The sequence below is a fragment of the Kogia breviceps genome, chromosome 17 (assembly GCF_026419965.1).
Source record: "Kogia breviceps isolate mKogBre1 chromosome 17, mKogBre1 haplotype 1, whole genome shotgun sequence".
Classification (NCBI taxonomy): domain Eukaryota; kingdom Metazoa; phylum Chordata; class Mammalia; order Artiodactyla; family Physeteridae; genus Kogia; species Kogia breviceps.
Window position 1 is genome coordinate 527,437 of NC_081326.1, and position 20,486 is coordinate 547,922.

At 43.0% G+C, this 20,486-nt stretch overlaps 1 protein-coding gene across 3 annotated transcripts in view; it reads right to left on the reverse strand.

The window, feature by feature from the left end:
• Positions 1-20,486, reverse strand: part of PRKDC (protein kinase, DNA-activated, catalytic subunit) — a 145,937-nt gene that overhangs the window by 86,968 nt on the left and 38,483 nt on the right. For 2 of the 3 annotated variants that reach the window (XM_067017133.1, XM_067017135.1), the window contains 8 exons: positions 19,576-19,666; positions 18,710-18,873; positions 17,894-18,046; positions 13,300-13,407; positions 10,666-10,892; positions 4,287-4,381; positions 2,795-2,897; positions 1,529-1,662 (listed from right to left, as the gene is read on the reverse strand). In XM_067017133.1, coding sequence (XP_066873234.1) covers positions 1,529-1,662; positions 2,795-2,897; positions 4,287-4,381; positions 10,666-10,892; positions 13,300-13,407; positions 17,894-18,046; positions 18,710-18,873; positions 19,576-19,666 — 1,075 coding nt within the window. The remainder of the gene's footprint in view (positions 1-1,528; positions 1,663-2,794; positions 2,898-4,286; positions 4,382-10,665; positions 10,893-13,299; positions 13,408-17,893; positions 18,047-18,709; positions 18,874-19,575; positions 19,667-20,486) is intronic. The other variant, XM_067017134.1, reaches the window with a different exon arrangement.

Below are 20,486 nucleotides of genomic sequence, written 5' to 3' on the forward strand. Positions count from 1 at the left end.
TCAGCCAAGCTGACGCCGCTGGAAATCGCGGGGCCTGCAGCAAGCAGTCCTACCTCAGAAGAGTCTGGGCCTCAGCTTCCCTTAAAAATAAGGAGAAGATGCCCTGCCCTCCATCCCATCCACTCTTCACTGACTTCGTTGTGAGAAGGACAACAAGTAAAACTAACTTGTTAACTGAAAAGCAGTTAAGCATATATAAAATACTAATAATGTTTTTAAAACAATTCTCTAAATTAAAAAACACAACATACATTCTACTATACGTAAAATTACAGTAATTACATACTATGTATTTATATAGTATACGTAATGCATAGTATGAATACAATCACAACATACAGTATGTAGAATACACAGTATTTAACATGACGCATCCCACAGTATACATCATATTCGACCCTAACAAATGCAGCACCCTTCTAAGTCTCAGAATGACATGCAGTCATTTCCACCTCTTGCCCCTGAAGCAGCCGCACAGAGGCCCTCCGCGCCCCTTGTTCAAGAGAACCAGCTCACGGTCCGTTGTGCGCTGGCACCTCCTCACCCAGATGCACACGCCACAGCATGTCCCGGTTCTGGACGAGTGCCCGGTGCACATGAAGGGGAGCCAGGGCCTGAGTCTGTCCTGCAGCACAGCTTCCCCACGCCTGAGCTACCGAACCCCACACCCGAGCTACCAATACATTTATTCCTGAGAAATTTAGAAATTATCTCAAGTCTCTTAAGTACAGTTTAATGGTTTAGTACAGTAACTACTGAAAAGCATAGGTCCATCGCTTTCCTTTAATACCAAATGATCTGACATCATTCAGACTTAGGAGTATGGCAATTCCTTATTAATTACAGGCCGAAATAAAACAATTGCCATTACTTCATTAACTTTTTTTTTAAAATTTATTTATTTATTTTTTTGTGTGGTACGCGGGCCCCTCACCGCTGTGGCCTCTCCCGTTGCGGAGCACAGGCTCCGGACGCACAGGCTCAGCGGCCATGGCTCATGGGCTTACTTGCTCCGCGCCATGTGGGATCCTCCCGGACCAGGGCTCGAACCCATGTCCCCTGCACTGGCAGGCGGATTCTTAACCACTGCGGCACCAGGGAAGTGACGCTTCATTGACTATCAAGAAGATTTCTAAACCTTAATTGAACATCGTGTTAACTACTATGGTCATCCAACCCTTCCTTCTTTCTTTGAAGTGGGACCGAAAAGCAAAGATGCTGTGGAATAAAGGGTACTAAGGAAATTCTAAGTTCACCTCTTCTGTACCGTCTAACATCAAAACAGCATTTTTTTCTTTCCTTCTATAAATCTTTGAGAAATGTACAGCCATAATTTATCACCTGTCTTACAAATGATCTGTAATGATTATTTTTTGTACTTATTCTTTGTATTTATTAGAACGTACTGATTTTTTGTATTTATTAGAACACGTTACATTTATCTAAATGATGGAAATATCATGTTTTATATACGTGCATCTCTAAACTACTGGCAAAAGTCATTTGTAGGGCATAAAGACCATCATACCTGGCAACAAAGGAACAAACTTATAAAAGAGTTCTATGGATTTGTGTCGACATTCTGTCTGGGGCCTCCCACAACTGGCGAAAAGCCACTGGACCACGTCCGATAAACACAAGGGTGCCGTAGGTGGAAAGCCTCTGCATGGAGAATACACTGTATTTAATATTCACACCCCAACATTCAGCATTTAGCTGACCCCAGAGTCTAAAAACCATAAATTCAAGTTTGCTACCCTGATACATGTAGAAACCATATTTAAAGGCATTCAATTTATTTTTAGTGTAGTATCATTAGAATACAATCGAAACGTCACAGGCAAAATAGGTCCTAGATGCTGCTTACCTTTTATTTTTTTAATTGAGGGAAAAATTTAAAAGCATTTCTTAAAAGATCAGCACCAAGTATTTTCATGTTTCCTTTTCAATGCACTTTAAAAGGAAAGGGGGTTTAAGTTCTGAAGTAGTGCTTCTCAAACTGTGGTCCCTGGACCAGCTCCATCAGTATTAGCTTGACAGAAGGGCAACTTCTCAGCTCTACCCTAACCTACTGAAGCCAGTTCCAGAGCAAGGCCCAGTGACCTGTACGCATGGAGCCAGACCTCAAGGTAATTCTGCTGCTCAAGTGTGAGCATGAATGGCCTGGAGAGATGTCATACTCAGCGGCAGGATCTGGAAGAACCCATTGTAAAACCACAGGGGAGGATCAATGTCCAGTCTACAGGCTGTGCTTCTGCAGAGCGGTGGGCGCCAGCAGACACCAGAGCCCCCAGACCCCTGCACACACCTGGGGGAAGAGGCATGGCACACCCGCACCCCGTCTGCGAAAGAGACCTTGCCGGGATGGACATGGGGGCAAAGACTGGAAACCACTGGGCAATAAGCCGGCCTTGGTTTTGAGTGGCTTCATTTCATAATCTGTAACCTCATTCTGTCAAAGTCCTACTATTTCAATATTTTAGTTCTTACATTTCAAACCTACTCCATAACAAACAGCTCATGCATATTCCAAGCAAATAATTCCACACCAAATTCGTATTCAAAATTAGTGCAGACAAATGTCTCAGTTACAAAACTGATTCTCAAATTGTATCCACTATCCCAACCAAGATGACACCTTAAACAAAGCACTTTCTAGCATAAAGCTTTTAAGTTACTTTGGAAAATTGATTCTTTGTACTTTCACAAATTCCTCCTAGATTCTCCTACATTAACTGAGAATTAGTTTTATGTTCAGGGGAAAGAAAAAGAAAAAGGAAGCAACATCACCTACCGGGGACAGCGTCGCTTTTTTGCTGTGTTCAGAGAAACGTGCTTCTTCTCGATGATGTGCCCCAGGCGATCGATAGCGTTGCAGCACTGCTGCACTGTACCTGCTCTCAACACAAACAGAGATTGCTGAAGGAGATCTACAGCTCATCGTCATTAACAAAGCGGTACTACAGGCTTACTGGCCTCGCTTTGTAATTTAAAAGGTGATTTTACAAAAGAGTATTTTTCATCCCTCAAAATACAACACTGCACATCCAAATACAAAACCCATGTTTAAGACCGCAGGACAGCAAAGCACAGCCCTGCGTACAGGTCCGAGATGGAAGGGCTCTGCAGGTGTTACAAAGCCCACAGAGCAGGCAAGGGCCCGTGCACCCCGCTGAAGGCTATTATTTCAGGGGGTCAGTTCCTTGACCCGCACTTTTCTCATGTAGGTTAAACTATATTATAGTTAATAATACAGCCACTGCAGGAGGAGAAGAGAAATAAAATAGTAAAACCATCTACAGGCATCTAGGGTTATTCAGGAAAGGGGCCTCACACAGCCTATTGTGACCTCTGTTACCAAGGAAGTTTTCTTTCTACGCTTTTAAACTATGGCAGTGATTTTAAAAGAGTAAAATTTCACTCGTTGAGAAAATTCACCTATATAGGATGTCAAGATAAGGCAATGTTACGCTAATGACGGCTGACGACAAGGCAATGTTACGCTAATGACGGCTGACGACAAGGCAATGTTACGCTAATGACGGCTGACGACGGGGCTGCATTTTAAGTGTTTTTGCTCATTAGTAGGGCTATCACCATGGAGGATAACAGGGCTTCAATCTGTCAAAAAACGAGAGACACCACCATCTGGCAAGTGAGAGGGGGTCTCCACGGCACCCGCTGCGAGAGCCACATCAGGGTCCACGCGCCCCGGGCCAGACCCCCATGCAGACTGAGCGGGGAGATCACCCAGAAGTCTTCCAGCCCCAGAACTCCTGGATGGTCCTGACAGCTTCAGGACAGAATTTAACTGCAAAGACGATCATTTATTACTCTCTTTGCCACTTCAGCCTATTTCTGACTTCGTATTTTAAAATGACGTCTTAATTACTGTCAAAATAGCCTCATTACCATCTTGTAAGGAAACCTACTTTCTGCCTTCTAGCTGCCATTAGTGAATTCCGAGACAAGGGCCAGCTTTCTTTAGCTCGTGCCAGCTGTGTGCTTTCACTGGCGCTTCCGAGCAGGGCTGCCCCACCTGCCCTGGCCAGGACCCCTGACCAACCAGGGGTCAAGCTGAGTGGACGCCAGGGGACACGGCAAGTCGTAGAGGAGGCGCTGAAGCCTCTTGTACCAAGCGGGTTTGAGGCAGCAGAGGGCCCCACCTCCCCTTCACGTATCACCCTAAACGGGGATGTGAGAAGACGGCACCGTACGAGGGGGTGACCCAGGCCCCCGCATGGACAAGCTCGCTGCGTACACACAGGAAGCCCGAATGGACCTACCCAAGGACCTCTCATCCGCATGCGCTAAGGCCAGGCTTTCCACGTATGTAACCAAGGCTTCAAACACAAACTGTTCTACCAGAGACTCTTCCTCCCTGCAAAATAAAGAATGTTGAGCCTTATCTGAGAAGACAATAAAACAGAAACAATGAAGGAAAAAAGTTATGTTATTAAAGCATACATACCTTAATGAAATTTGTCTCTAAAAACGCCTCAAATGTTTTAAAACACAGAACAACCTAAAACACTTCTGAAAGAAGAAAACCTGGTCAAAGAGACCCAAGAGGCATGGGCTTCTTACTATTACAAGCACCCTCCTCCACCTGTGGACCTGCTCACAGCACATAACCTAAAACCTAAAGCCACTGTTCTGACCACACTCCACACACCTCATCAAAATTACACGTAGCAGGGCTTCCCTGGTGGCGCAGTGGTTGAGAGTCCGCCTGCTGATGCAGGGGACACGGGTTCGTGCCCCGGTCCGGGAAGATCCCACGTGCCGCGGAGCGGCTGGGCCCGTGAGCCATGGCCGCTGAGCCTGTGCATCCGGAGCCTGTGCTCCGCAACGGGAGAGGCCACAGCAGTGAGAGGTCCGCGTACCACAAAAAATAATAATAATAATAATAATATCTTCTCTCTCAGCAACTTCCATACATAGGATACAGGGTTATTAACTGTAGTCATCATGCTGTGCCTTACATCACCAGGACTTACTTCTTTTATAACTTAAAGTTTCTAGCTTTTGATCCCCTTCACCCATTTCTCTGAGCCCCCAGCCCCTGGCTTGGCCACCACCAGTCTGTTCTCTGTATCTATGAGCTTGTCTGTTTGTTTGTTGTTGTTGTTTGCAATCTCATATATAAGTGAGATCATGCAGTGTTTGTCTTACTCTGTCTGGCTTGTCTCACTCGGCACAATATGCCCTCTAGACCCATCCATGCTGTCACAATAGGCGCTTAGGTTGAGTCCATGTCTTGGCTATTACAAATAATGCTGCAATGAACATGGGGGTGCATAAATCTTCTCAAATTAGTGTTTTCATTTTTTTCAGATAAATACCCAGGAGTGGAATTGCTGGATCGTATGGTAGTTCTATTTTTCATTTTTTGAGGAACCTCCACACTATTTTCCACAGTGGCTACACAGATTTACATTCCCATCAACAGTGCACGAGGGTTCCCTTTTCTCCACACCCTCACCAGCATTTGGTTATTTGTAGACTTTTTGATGATGGCCATTCTGACCAGTGTGAGGTGATACCTCACTGCGGTTTTGATCTGCATTTCCCTGATGATTAGTGATGTTAAATTAAGCACCTTTTCAAGTACCTGTTGGCCATTTCTATGTCTTTTTGGGAAAACGTCTTGTCAGATATTCTGCTCATTTTTTTAATCAGATTTTTTGCCATTGAGCTCTCTATATATTTTGGATATTAACCCTTTATTAGATATATGATTTGCAACTATATTTTCCCATTCAGTAGGTTGCCTTTTCATTTTGTTGACCGTTTGCTGTGCAGAAGTTTTTAGTTGGATGTTAATCCCACTTGTTTATTTTTGCTTTTGGTGTCAGATTCAAAAAATCATCCCTAAGACCTATGTCAGGAAGCTTACCAGACCTATGTCAGGGAGCTTACCACCTATGTTTTCTTCTAGGAGTCTTATGGTTTCAGGTCTTACGTTCAAATCTTTACTCCATTTTGAGTTAGTTTTTGTGAATGGTGTAAAGACGGGGTCCTGTTCTCCCAACACCATTTATTGAAGAGACTGTCTTTCTCCACTGTGTATTCCTGGCTCCTCTGTCATAAAATTAACTGACCATATGTGTGTGGGTTTATTTCTGGGCATTCTGTTCTGTTCCAATGATCTATGTGACTGTATTTCTGCCAACACCATGTTGTTTTGATTACTATAACTTTGTACAGTAGATGGAAATCGGGAAGCATGGTGCTTCCAGCCTTGTTCTTTTTCAAGACTGCTTTGACGTTTCAGGGTCTCTGTGGTTCCATACAAATTTTAGGACTGTTTGCCCTATTTCTGTGAAAAAAGCCACTGGAATTTTGATAGGGATTGCACTGAATCTGAAGAGTGCTTTGGGTAGTATGGAAATTTTAACGATACTAATTCTTCCAATCCATGAGCACAGAATATCTTTCTATTTATTTGTGTCTTCCTCAATTTCTGTCTTCTGTCATCAATGTCTTACAGTTGTCAGTGTACAGGTCTTTCACCCCCTTGGTTAAATTTATCCCTAGGTATTTTATTTATTCCTCTTGATACAGCTGTAAATGAGATTGTTTTCTTTTTTATTTTTTTATGGCTGCGTTGGGTCTTCTTTGTTGCTGCACGCAGGCTTTCTCTAGTTGCAGTGAGCAGGGACTACTCTCCATTGCGGTGCGCAGGCTTCTCACTGCAGAGCCTTCTCTTGTTGCAGAGCACAGGCTGTGGGCGTGCAGGCTTCAGTAGTTGCAGCACGCAGGCCCTAGAGCACACAGGCTTCAGTAGTTGTGGCTCACGGGCTCTGGAGCACAGGCTCAGTAGTTGTGGCACACAGGCTTAGTTGCTCCACAGCATGTGGGATCTTCCCGGACCAGGGCTCAAACCCGTGTCCCCTGCACTGGCAGGTGGATTCTTAACCACTGTGCCACTGGGGAAGTCCTGAGATTGTTTTCTTAATTTCACTTTCTGATTGTTCATTATGAGTACATAGACAGGCAACAGAACTTTTGCATACTGATTTTGTATCCTGCAATTTTACTGAGTTTATTAGTTTTAAGTTTTATTGGTGGAGTCTTTAGGGTTTTCTATCTGTAATATCATGTCATCTGCAAATAGTGACGGTTTTACATGTTTTTAAACATTCTTCTATACACACAGGTTTCACAATTTAAAAAACTAAAAAGAAAAAACGTATCAAAATACCAAGGGCATTTTTCACAGAACTAGAATACTTTTAAATTTTGTATGGAAACACAAAAGACGCCAAATAGCCAAAACAATCTTGAGAAAGAATAACAGAGCTGGAGGAATCACACTCCCTGACTTCAAACTATACTGTACGGTAATCAAAACAGCATGGTATTAGCACAAAACAGATGTACAGATCAATGGAACAGAGGAGAGAGCCCAGAAATAAGCCCACGCACTTATGGTCAATTAATCTATGACAAAGGAGGTAAGAATATACAATGCAGAAAAGACAGTCTCTTCAATAACTGGTGCTGGGAAAACCGGACAGCTACATGTAGAAGAATGAAATTAGAACATTCATTCTCTAACGGCTTACAAAAAAATAAACTCAAAATGGATTAAACACCTAAACGTATGACTGGAAACCTTAAAACTCCTAGAAGAAAACACAGGCAGAACACTCTGACATAAATTGTAGCAATATTTTCTGTCTCCTAAAGCAAAGAAAACAAAAGCAAAGAGAAACAAAGGAGGCCTAATTTAACATAAAAACTTCTGCACAGCAAAGAAAACCATCAACAAAACAAAATGACAACCTACTGAATAGGAGAAAATATCTGCAAATGATAAGATGAATACAGGGTTAATATCCAAAATATACAAACAGCTCAAATGGCTCAGTATCAAAAAAACAAAGACCTGAACAGACACTTTTGCAAAGAAGACACACAGAGAGCCAACAGGCACATGAGAAGATGCTCAACATCGTTAATCATCAGAGAAGTACACTCAAGACCACAAAAGCATATCACCTCACACGTGGCAGATGACTATCACCAAAAAGACCACAAACAACAAGTACTGGCGAGGATGTGGAGAAAAGTGCACCTCACGCACTGTGCAATGGAGTGTAAATTAGTGCAGCCACTGGGGAGAACAGTGTGGCGATTCCTCAAAAACCTAAAACTAGAGCTACCATACAACCCAGCAATTCCACTCCTGGGTATTTATCCAAAAAAACCCAAAAACACTTATGTGAAAAACTACATGCACCCCACTGTTCATAGCAGCACTATTCACAATTGCTAAGACATGGAAACAACCTAAGTGTCCATCAACAGACGAGTGGATTAAGAAGATGTGGTGAGGGACTTCCCTGGCAGTCCAGGGGTTAGGACTCCATGCTTGCACTGCAGGGGGCACAGGTTAGATCCCTGGTCAGGCCAAAGGAAAAAATAAATAAATAAAAGATGTGGTAAATATATACAATGAATGTTACTCAGCCATAAAAAAGAATGAAATAATTCCACTTGCAGCTACATGGACGGACCTACAGAGTATTATGCTTAGTGAAATACACCAGACGAATACTGTATGCTACCACTTGTATGAGAACTCTAAAAAATAAAACAAACATATGTATATTACAAAACAGAACCAGACTCACAGATATAAAGAAAAAATTAGTGGTTACCAGAGGGAAGGAGGATGGGCAAAATAGGGATAGGGAACTTAGAGACACAAACTACTATGCATAAAACATAAGCAACAAGGATATAATGTACAACACAGGAAAACAGCCAATATTTTATAATAACTATAAATGGAGCATAACCTTTAAAAATTGTGAATCACTACACTGTACACCTGAAACATACATTTTACATCAACTATACCTCAATTTAAAAAATCAACACAGTGGCTTCAAACTCCAGTCGATTTTCATACAAACATGCACGTGCCTACACACACGCAGAGACAGATTCCTATCCATCCAGCTATCCTCTCTCTATCCATCTACCACCGATCTATCCATCCATCCAAAATCTATCTACTTATCATCCACCTACCTCTCCAACCATCATCCACCCATCCATCCATCCATCCATCCATCATCCATCCATCCTTCCATCCATCCACCCATCCATCCACCCATCCATCCATCCATCATCCATCATCCATCCATCCACCCATCCACTCATCCATCCATCCATCCTTCCATCCATCTATCCACCCATCCATCCATCCATCATCCATCCATCCACCCATTCATCCATCCACCCATCCACCCATCATCCACCCATCCATTATCCATTATCCATCATCCATCCATCCATCCATCCAAAATCTATCTACATCCATCATCCATCATCTCTCTTATTTTCACAACTGCTCCCCTCATCACTATCCCAACTGCCATTTCCTGAGAGAAGCTATTCTGACCAAATGAGGTCAGATTCCTCATTATAAGGTTCCTTAGTAATCATGTACCACTACTTAATTTTCTTTTTCCCATGATGCATAGTAGTGGAATCTCAGTTCCCCAACCAGGTACTGAACCCAGGCAGCCGGTAATGAAAGCACAGTGTCCTAACCACTGGACCACCAGGGAATTCCCTGTATCGCTACTTAAAAGCACTAATTCCAGCTACAAATTTTACCTTTATCTCTGTGATTGGCTGAATATTATCTACCTGTCTTTTTAAAATGCAACCCTCATGAAGGGCTACATCTTTGTATCTCCAGCATTTGGCATGGTTCCTGGCCCGTAACAGTCTGCCCTAGCGAACAGTACTAAGTGAACAAACGAACACACACTACTACAACCTGCGGTCAGGGCCTATCTTGTCCCTGGACTGGGAAACCACCCTGTCACTGGTGCCCTGGCCCTCAGACCCACTCCCCACACAGCCACTGGCAGGCGAATTTGGGGAGGAGTCTAACCGTGCCGCTCCCTGCTCCCACTACCCAGGACTGGCCGTCTCTGGAAGCGGCCTTCACATCTCAACTCCACAAAGAGAGGCTCCCGGCCCGTCTCATTTCACTCCCTTCCAGACCTCCAACGCCACAGCACGGGGTAGAAAATGACTTCGTCTCCTTACATACTGTCCTCTTATCTCTGCCCTGCCCCTCTGGCCTCAAATGCTGGGGCCAGTTTCCTCTCATCCCCTAAGCCTCATCCCAAGTATAAATGGTACAGGAGGCCAGGAGGTACGGGAAACCTCCCCTAACCTACTCAAACCATGTCAGACACTCCTCTTCTGTGCTTCAAAAGACTGTGTATTATGGCTTTTGTTGCACTTCCCAGACTGTGTACTATTATGCTTCAATGTAGATCTCAACACATTCTGAGCCTCTTCTTGAATGCAAACACCATTTTAATTCATTATTTAATCCCCAGAAAATAGCACAGCATCCAGCACGTTAACTATTTACTACATGCTTGATATACGACTACATGGACACACAAACGGTGAGTCACTTTACAAAATCACTATTGAATATTTAAAGATCTTAGACCGCATATGCCATAACGAAAAGATCCCACAGGCCCCAACGAAGATCCCATTTGCTGCAACGAAGACCCAACACAGCCAAATAAAGAAAAGGAAAATAAATAAATTTTTTTTTTTTTTAAAGAAGAAAATTTAAAGATCTTTACACTCTTCCCTGTCAGGTAACTTACGCACCTGAATTCCCTGTAGATATTATTAAAAGCAAGTGACGCTCCCAGCCTCTTGAAAGCATTGGGGTGAAGTGCAAAGCTATACAGTCGCTTGAAAAGTGATTTGGTGTTTACTGGACTGTTTTCCTGCTGCTGCGGTGTCGTCTGCTTAATGGACCATTTGAGGAATTCTTGAATACACCGACCACAAAAATCTCTTAAAGTACTGTCAAAGGGGTCCACAATTCCATCCTGAAACAAAGCATAAAATGACAACTGAATACCTTGGTCTGCCTCTGAGCATAACTGAAGTACGTTATGAAAATGAATTCAGAGCACTATTAAGGAAAAAAACAGACACTAGTCAAACCAGTCTGACTGTCTAGAATCTAGACTCTAATAACAAATTCCTTTTGACATAATGAAAAGTTTCTTCTAAACAAATTAAGAAACTGAAAAATACATGAAAAAAGAATACTTTAATTGTACAGCAACAAAGCAGACTTTCCTTCCCCTGAAGAAACACAATGATTATATCCTAAAAACTTCTGCTGTTGATTCTACCTCATAACATTATCTGAAATGCTTTATTTATTGAGGATAAATAGACAAGACCCTTGCAAGTTTCAAGGAAGCTGAAAAGCTACACAAAGAAAACTCATAGAGATGTGGTTCTAAAAGTAGAACTTTCTATCAGAGCAGTCTCCAGAAACGGACAGTCTCTAAATACTTGAAAAAACAGCTAAGGAAATTTGAGTGCTTTTGTTTCTCTCTTAGATCCACACAGGAAAAGTTTAACTTGGGAAAGTACACAGAAACTGAAATAAGGGGATTCTTTCTAACATGCCTGGTTCCTTGCTACATGCAAAATCTTTGATCACAGTGCGAATCAGAATTCACGGAGGTGATGGTAATGCACTGCGGAAACGGGCAGAGGAGCGGACAGCGGGGACACAAGTGCGCTGCAGTGCACCAGCCTCCACCTCCGCCTTCACCTTTTCTTTTCTTTCCGTAAACCCTCTCATGTTACATTTCCATTCCCACCTGGTTTTGTCCTGAAGCCTTGATTTAAGCTACCTTCAAGGATCAAAAGGGAAAAGGAACAGCTAAGATAGAAACTTTAGAACAGAAACATTAGAATAAATCCGTCTGAATGAAATAGGCCACAAGTTAAATTTAATTAAATGGGTCTGTCATAGGCAGGTTTCACACTAGACACTGCAGGGAATTAAACCACAGGTACAATGACGTCATCATCCTAGTTACAAATGCTCAGTAACTCCCACTGCCCACAAGTGGCAGCTAGTTAGGCAACCGCCGAGAGGGAAAGGAGCTGTGTTAGTAACTACACACAACGGGGGCAACAGGGGCAACGGGGGCAACAGGGCTGGCCTGGGCAGACTGCAACGACACACCTCATTTCAAACTTAACAGAAAGTGACCCACAGATTCAAACAAATCAGTCTGCAAAAACATGGGATTAAAGGATGTTTGTTTGCACAAACTTGCTATGCGTTCAACTGAGCATTTTTTTTTTTAAATGTATGTATCTATTTTTGGCTGCGTTGGGTCTTTGTTGCTGCGCGCGGGCTTTCTCTAGTTGCGGCGAGAGGGGGCTACTCTTCCTTGCGGTGCACGGGCTTCTCCTTGTGATGGCTTGCTTCTCTTGTTGCGGAGCACAGGCTCTAGGTGCGCGGGCTTCAGTAGTTGTGGCTTGCAGGCTCAGTAGCTGTGGCTCATGGGCTCTAGAGCGCAGGCTCAGTAGTTGTGGCGCACGGGCTTAGTTGCTCCACAGCATGTGGGATCTTCCTGGACCAGGGCTTGAACCCGTGTCCCCTGCACTGGCAGGCGGATTCTTAACCACTGCGCCACCAGGGAAATCCCTCAACTGGGGATTTTGATTCCAAAGTCAGTATATGCCAAAACAAAAGTATATGTTGAAGTAATAGGTAAATATCAATTAAGATGATATTTAAAGAAATCAAATGTAGTTATCTGCACGAGTTCAGAATATTAAAATCAAATCAGCGTGGAAAGACAGTAAGGCTTTAGCCGACCTCACCGCCTCTGCCCGCAGTGAGCCAGTGACCCCACCCTAACGATTCCACCTCTGCTGTCTCAGGACAGTTCTATGTACGTGGTGAACTGCGATGTCTAGGGCTTCTGAGTTGCTGAATCTGAATGCAGGAGAAAACAGAACCAGCTCAAAAAATTCCTTTTACTCTGAGCTAGTTTACTAGAGTTAAAAAAAAAAAAAGAGGGTACTGCAACTCTGATACAAGTCCAAGAACATACTTATTCACCCTTTCCACCCTCAACACACACACACACACACACACACACACACACACACACACACACACACACACACACACACACAGAGCCTTAATGCACATGAAGTTTGTCAAATTTATAACCACCCTCCCAAAAGGAACAAAACAAAAACATCTATTTGCTTGTAGCCACTTAAAAGTATCACCTAATAAACACAGCACCTTGTTCATTAAATGCCATCTCACCAAAACAAAAGAAAAAAGATGATCCAATCTAGCTACATGTTACATTCTGATACCTTGACAGGTAGCTTTTCGTAAAGTCCTTGAGTACTGATCTCATATAACCAGTTGATGGGAACAGCAGGAAAAGAATCATTACTCACCAGTATTGTTTCTAGTAAGGCAATAGTGTCCTGACTCTCAAATTTCTTATTGTTGGTAAACCAGTGAATCAGCTGCATAACTAGAGGTTCATACAGTTGCCTCGGCACCTGAAGGAGTGATAACATCAGAATTTACTTTTTTCATATAAATTTTAATCAGAGAGAGTTCCATTTATACGACAGGAGCAAAAATAAGCGTGATACTACTGCGGTTATACTAGTTTCCTCCTCTAGTTAAATTCTATGATGAACATGGTCTAACTCTTCCTAAGAGTCCGGTAAAGAAAAACACGCATCCCAAAACTTACTGTTCCTCTAAGGAGGAGGGCAGTTAGGGTCGCGGCAGTGATGGTTTTTATCACTCATCCTGATTAACCTGATCCTGAGCTGAACGGAAGGCATTCTGTTCACACCCCCGTGGGGGCAAACCAGAAGCCGGGTCAGCGTCCTCTGCGTACAGACTTCCAGGCTGTATCACAGAACAAGAGGAGAAGAGGCACCTCCCACTCTGCTGCCGGAAAGAAGGGAAACTAGTCTTTACTCCTTGGAGATGCCGCTTCTCACCCTAACCTTCTCAAATGTAAATACAGTCTCTCCAGGGCCCAGAGAGCCCTGTGGGTGTCTGGCTCCTACAATCCAGGGTGGCTCCCAGGCATGGAGAGAAGTTTTACTGTCCTTTTGAACCAGAGCAATTTTCTGAGACAAATGGTTATGCATCTAACCCTCATTCTCTATAAAGAGTAAATGTTCACAGCCCGAGTGAAGGGGAACATTCCCGACCTTCATGTCTCACAAGGCTGGCCCTAAAGGAGCACTGAGAAATCCAGGGGAGTTCTACTTCCCCGCTGCTACTCAGCTTAAGAACAAAGCACGCGGTACGGACACCACATCAAAAATCACGCGAGGATGTCCCTGGCAGTCCAGTGGGGGACCACGCACTTCCACTGCAGGTGCTGTGGGTTCCATCCCTGGTCAGGGAACTAGGATCCCACATAATGCTTGCTGCGGCCAAAAAATAAAATAAAATTTAAAAAATAAAAAATAAAAAACAAAACTCACGTGAAATGTCTGGGGCTCAGACTAAACAAGTTCTCTTGCACCCGGGTATTTCTCCAAAAAATATCTTTCTAAACTTTGAAGCAACTTTTAGACTTAATCAAAGTAAAAGAATCTTGCCTTTCAGTTTCGAAATTTAACCTGGTCTTTAAGCATCACTTTTTTTTTTTTTCCCCAAAAAGAATTATTTTGTATTCTTAGAACATAAATTATACATAGGTACACACATACCATTTATAGAAAATATAGAAAACCATCCAACTACAATCCTACATCCAAAAGGTAACCACTGTTAACATTCAAAACCACTGTTAACTCAGTGTATTTTATTTATACGCATTTAAATATACGTTTACATGTGTGTAAAAATAGACACTTTTGTAACCACTTTTCTGCCCCTCAATTTTGAATACTTTTCATGTAAATACATAAGCTGTATCAATATCTTTATTAGATGCCTGCTATCTCATATATGGATAAACCATGATCCAGATACCCAATCCCGTTGTTAGAAACGCAGTATTTCTAGTTTATGTCTGTCTTATACACACGACTCTGAACACCTCTCTGGACAAGGGCTGCCGTCCACACTCCCACCTGCCAGGACTCAAAAAGCCCCTTTCCCTACAAGCTTGGCAGCACTAAACACTCCCAATTTTTAAAATATTTGACAACTGCTGTAATCCATACCATTTTAATTTGAATTTCCTTGTTAACTAAAAAGGTTGAGTATTTAAAACATATTTAATTGGCCATATGTACCTCTTTGTTGACGAGCTGCCCATTTTTGTTCTTTATCCATTTGCCCATTTAAAACCTTATTATCTTCAGCACAATGTGGGGAAAAATTTCCCTACATCATGTCAAAACCGCGGGTTCTGTGCCATTCCGTGGTTTTGAATACTTATAAAGTCAGAACTATCAACACACTAACAGTTTTCTTCCACAGATCTCCCTTCAATACCTTGTACGAAAATTTCCCTTTCTACACAAACTGTATGGAAAGACACCTATAACGTAATGATAAAATCCACCCAAGTAGCAGAAATCACATTTTACATAAAAGAAAGCGTTTCTGAATGCTATAATCCTTTTTATCTGTAAAACAAAATTTATATGTATGCTTATAAAAATGTATATAAAATTTATACGTATGCTATGTTTTACAAAGGTCTAGGAGTATTTTCACCAAACTTTCGGCAGAGGATACAGTGGCTCTTCCTGAGGAATAATGGTGGGAAAGGGGTGACGACATGGAGGTTCATTTTTAGCATCGTATGTTTCTATATTAATTAGTGTATTTTACCAATGAAAAAGACCATCCCAATCCAAAGATACACACAGACATGCTATAATTCGTCACATTTTTCTATAATATTCTTAGAGTTTATTTTTCCTTCTAAATCTTTTTAATTTGAAATTAACCTCTCATATATTAGTCAAATGCTATAGTAGAATTTATTAAATGTTCCATTTCTCACTGACTTAAAAAGCCCCTTTTACCACACATACAATATTTATGTGTACACATGGGTCCACTTGCCAACTGCCAGACAGTCCCACTGACATATCTGTGCACAAGTTCAACCCCATTATAATTAACGTGGCTTCTTCTTAATGTCTGTTCGGGGCAAGACACCCTTCAGTACCTGACCCTGCCAAGCTTCTTCTTGGTTAGGCTCCAGCAATTATTCTTCCAGATTACTTTTTTTTTTTTTTTTTGCGGTACGCGGGCCTCTCACCGCCGTGGCCTCTCCGGTTGCGGAGCACAGGCTCCGGACGCGCAGGCTCAGCGGCCACGGCTCACGGGCCCAGCCGCTCCGCGGCACGTGGGATCCTCCCAGACCGGGGCACGAACCCGTGTCCCCTGCATCGGCAGGCGGACTCTCAACCACTGCGCCACCAGGGAAGCCCCCAGATTACTTTTGATGTTCAAAATGAAATTAATTCCGGGATTTTTGCTGGAACGATACCAAACTTACTGAACGATGTGGAAAGAGCTCGAATTTTTTCAATATTGATTCTTTTTTTTTCTGGCCACGCCACCCGCCCCGACCAGGGATCAAAGCCAGGCTACCTGCAGTGGAAGCGCCAAGTCCTGTCACCACTGGGCAGCCAGGGAATAATTCCCTCAATATTGATTCTTCGGGTACACATCACTTTCATTTTATGTTCATAAAATATATGTTTGCCTGGCGTATTAAAGTTTATTCCTACACGTTTTATTTTACTTCATTTTAGTTTTTACACTGCGCCATGCAGCTTGCGGGATCTCAGTTCCCCAACCAGGGACTGAACCTGGGCCACAGCAGTGAAAGCCCAGAATCCTACCCACTAGGCCATGAGGGAACTCCCCCAGACGTTTTATTATTATTACATCTTTTGATGCTGTTATGAATGCTACGTTGTAAACATATCTCCCAAGTGGTCAATATGCTACAATAGAATGAGACATATTAGAACACTGATATATGAGAATTCTATTTTGTAATTCATCAGCTTTCTCCTTGATTAATTCTTAGATGTATCAGTTGATACTCTGGGCTTTCCATATTTTTATAAAACTATATTCAAAATAATATTTTTTTTCCTTCTTTTCTCCGATGTCCCTGACCTCAGGGACGGACCTCAAGGCCTGGTGAGAGACCCAGAGGCTAAGCACAGACGAAGGCATTCTGAGCAACCGCTCCACGCACAGGCCCCGCTCCGGGTCGGCGCTGGAGGTGCCTGTGAACAGGCCACGCCAGGTCTCACCCCGGCACCCACCTCAGCCAAAGCACAAGGCAGCATCACTGCGGCATGGCTGGGCAGGATTTGGCTGTGATATTCAGGTAAACATCCTTCATCATTTTTTTAAAGACAAAATTAAACTATTCCTGATTTACCAAAACAAAATACTTTCTTGGCCTATATGAAGAGAATCGCTGCTTATGAAACCTATTTCTGTGGTAAATTTCCAGTTTTACCCCAAAATCCTATTTAATCACGGTGCATATCTTAAGGCACTGCTGGATTGTAATCATTCACATATATACTGAAGGATATTCCATCTCTATTCATAAGTGAGTTTTCCATTTACTTTTCTTTTTTATGTGTGCACCCTTATGTCAGGGTTCTGCCAACTTCATAAAAGAAAGAATTTTAACGTCTTCCGTGTCCCAGAAGCAAAGGAGAATTCTGTCCAAAAAGCCAAGAGGAAGAGATGACCTGCTGACATCTCCAAGCGCCCCCGACTGCTGGCCACGGCCCCTCCTCTCTTCTTCACCCCTACGTGACAGAGCTGGTAGCAAAATCAGCCTTAGGGGATAGACTCTCGTAATTAATTCCTTAATTACTTAATTAACTACTCTCCTAACTTAATTCCTTAGGGCCTGTCCCTGAGGAATTAAGCCAGAGTCGGAAGGGCAGCAGCCGGGCAGCAGGTTTTCAAAGACCCCAGAGTGGTCTCAATGTTCAGCAAGCTTTGACCATCACTGAACTAGACAGGACTTTTTAAAGAAATTTTGAAACTGTTTCAAATTCAAAGTCATGCACTTACCTGATCCACATCACACGCCAGTCGAAGGAGCACAGGAAAAGTGCGCTTATAGAGCTGGTACATGGGTGGGGGGCCCAGGCCACTGTCAGGCATCTGGGTGGCTTTTCCCAGCATAAACATGGCGATGCTGTGCAGAAGCTCACAGGCCGCAACCTGAAACAGGCCAGGGGCCCAACAAAGGTGAAGAGCACTTTGAAATGCTACACAACGTAGCCCTTTAAAAAGGAAAACTTCTGTAGCAGGTAACTATCCCACCCAAAAATAAATGAACTGCAAGTGGCACTTCTTGTTGTATAAAATTCAGGCTTCCGTTCACTTTGATCTGGAGCCAACAGTGAAGAACTGAGCTTTAAAAGATTTAGACATCAGGACTAAAATACATCCATAAGAAACGTATTTCTATGCTGCCGTATCACAGAACTCTGCTTCATGTGCTAGCACATTTTCAACTGTCACGTTCAGTAAATATATTTTTAAAGCACAAATTTTGGAAATGTACAGAATAATATAAAAACTTGGGATTATCTGTTTCTAATCTCCCAGGTTGAAGAGATAATCGAGCACAGACTAAAACTCACTTTTCAACGCCCTCTGTACCATTTTCTATTAGGAAGAGTTCTGGTATATTAATGTTTTGCCAGGTTATCCTCTATTATTCAGATAATTTATGCTTAACTTCCATTTTCCAAGGACACATACTTCTGGTAACTGAATGGTTTCCTGATTACTATGCTAGAGAAAACACTAGATCCGTGAAACACAACACGTGTTCCCTAACGAATGCACATCTAACCGCCGCGGGCGAGCAGTGAGTACTTTGGTCTGTCTGTCGGCGGCCGAGAGCGCCAGCTCCGTGACACGCGGCAGGAACGGGTCCAGGTGGATGACGGGCTTCAGGTCCGGGAAGGGCACCGCGAAGCCGAGCCTCCTCTCTCTGTCCCAGGCCACACAGCGCCTGGCCCTCTCCTCGGGGGACACTGCTGTCAAGGCGGATGCAGAGTGCTTTCGGTCAGTCCCTCCTCGCTCCAGGACGGCCCCCGGCCCACCCCCTTCTACTCCGTTTACCACACATGTACAAACCACCACACAGTTTCGGAATTTTACTTAAAGGCAAACTATTTTTGAACAAGTCTAATAGTCTGGAATGTTTAATTTCCAATTTAAGTAAGAGTTACTCTTCTGCGGAAAAATGATGCATACACAACACTTTAATTAAGTATCTGCTCTTTATAACACTTATTTTCCTAATAGAGGCTCTGACTTCTGAAATGCCAAAATCACCAATACATTTAATATGAAATTTTAAAGGTAAAAATACCGATTTTTACTAATCAAAAATGCTAATTCCGATCAAAAACAACTTAAATTATCCAAATGTTAAGGATATCAGGTTAAAAAAGATAACTCTGAACTCCTGACACAATGTTTAATATAAAGGTGCATCAAGCTAGCCTCTGCCTCAAAAAAGCCAAGACCCCAGACCCCGGCGAGCGAGCACGAAGAACCCCGCAGGCCGCAGGCCGCAGGGCAAGTGCTCACTCACTCCAGCAGGCAACACGCGGCTCTTCACAACCTTACCTGGAAACACATAAATGACATATAGGAGCAAACATAGGAACACACCATGACCTGTATGCATCCAAATACATCCATGGGGTTAACGTGCTTTAAGGAAAGGTCACCTGTTATGAGGTTTTTGCTGATCTGTCCCCCAAGACGGCCAAGCACTTGCACGACCTGAACCCGTATTTCTTCTAAGGACAGCGCTTCATGCTGCAAACATGGTGACAAGTTAAATATTAGAGAGAGTCATGAGCTGAAAGAAAAACTGCTCTACCACCCTCTCCATTGTTGACGCCTCCGATGGCTCATTATATCCCACACGGCACTGCAGTTAATTTTATTGCAAATTCATGAAAAGAAGCCACATCTCTTCCAATTTTGCAGTTAGCTGTCCGTTTCTGAGACCATTGGTGCCAAAGTTTTGGCAGGAGCCCTTACACCCTTAAAAAATACTGAGGCTCCCCAAAGAACTTCTGTTTATGTAGGTCGTATTTACCATAAGGTGAAACTTAGATATTATTTAAATAGTTATCATTTTATTTAAAAACACTGAACCCAGGACATGTTAACAAACAATATACTTTTAGGAGAAGTAACGATATCTTCCAAATAAACAACCTCAGGCAAGTGGTACTGCTTCCCATTTCCACATTTGTGACAGACTTGTTTGTTGGGCTGTAACTGGAAAAGGAGGAGTATTTTAATAGTCTTTCTAGATACTTGGGGTTTTTCTGATACGGCTCCAAAACTGAAATGGAAGTTTCTTAAAGTTTAGTCGCAGAGTGGAATCGGAAACCACATCGGCGAAGATAATGCAGAGTCTGCTACATTAAAATCCATGGGCTTATCTCGCTCTCTGGGGAGTTTCACCCGCACATGGTTTGGGAACGTGATGTACTGTGTTCACCTGCAAACGATGGTCCCCTGGACCACGCAGACCTTCCACATGTTGACGCACTTCACCGTACACGTGAAAGAATCACATGTGTGGAGTGCTGAGAAGCTGCCTGGCTCATGATGGTCTCAAGTT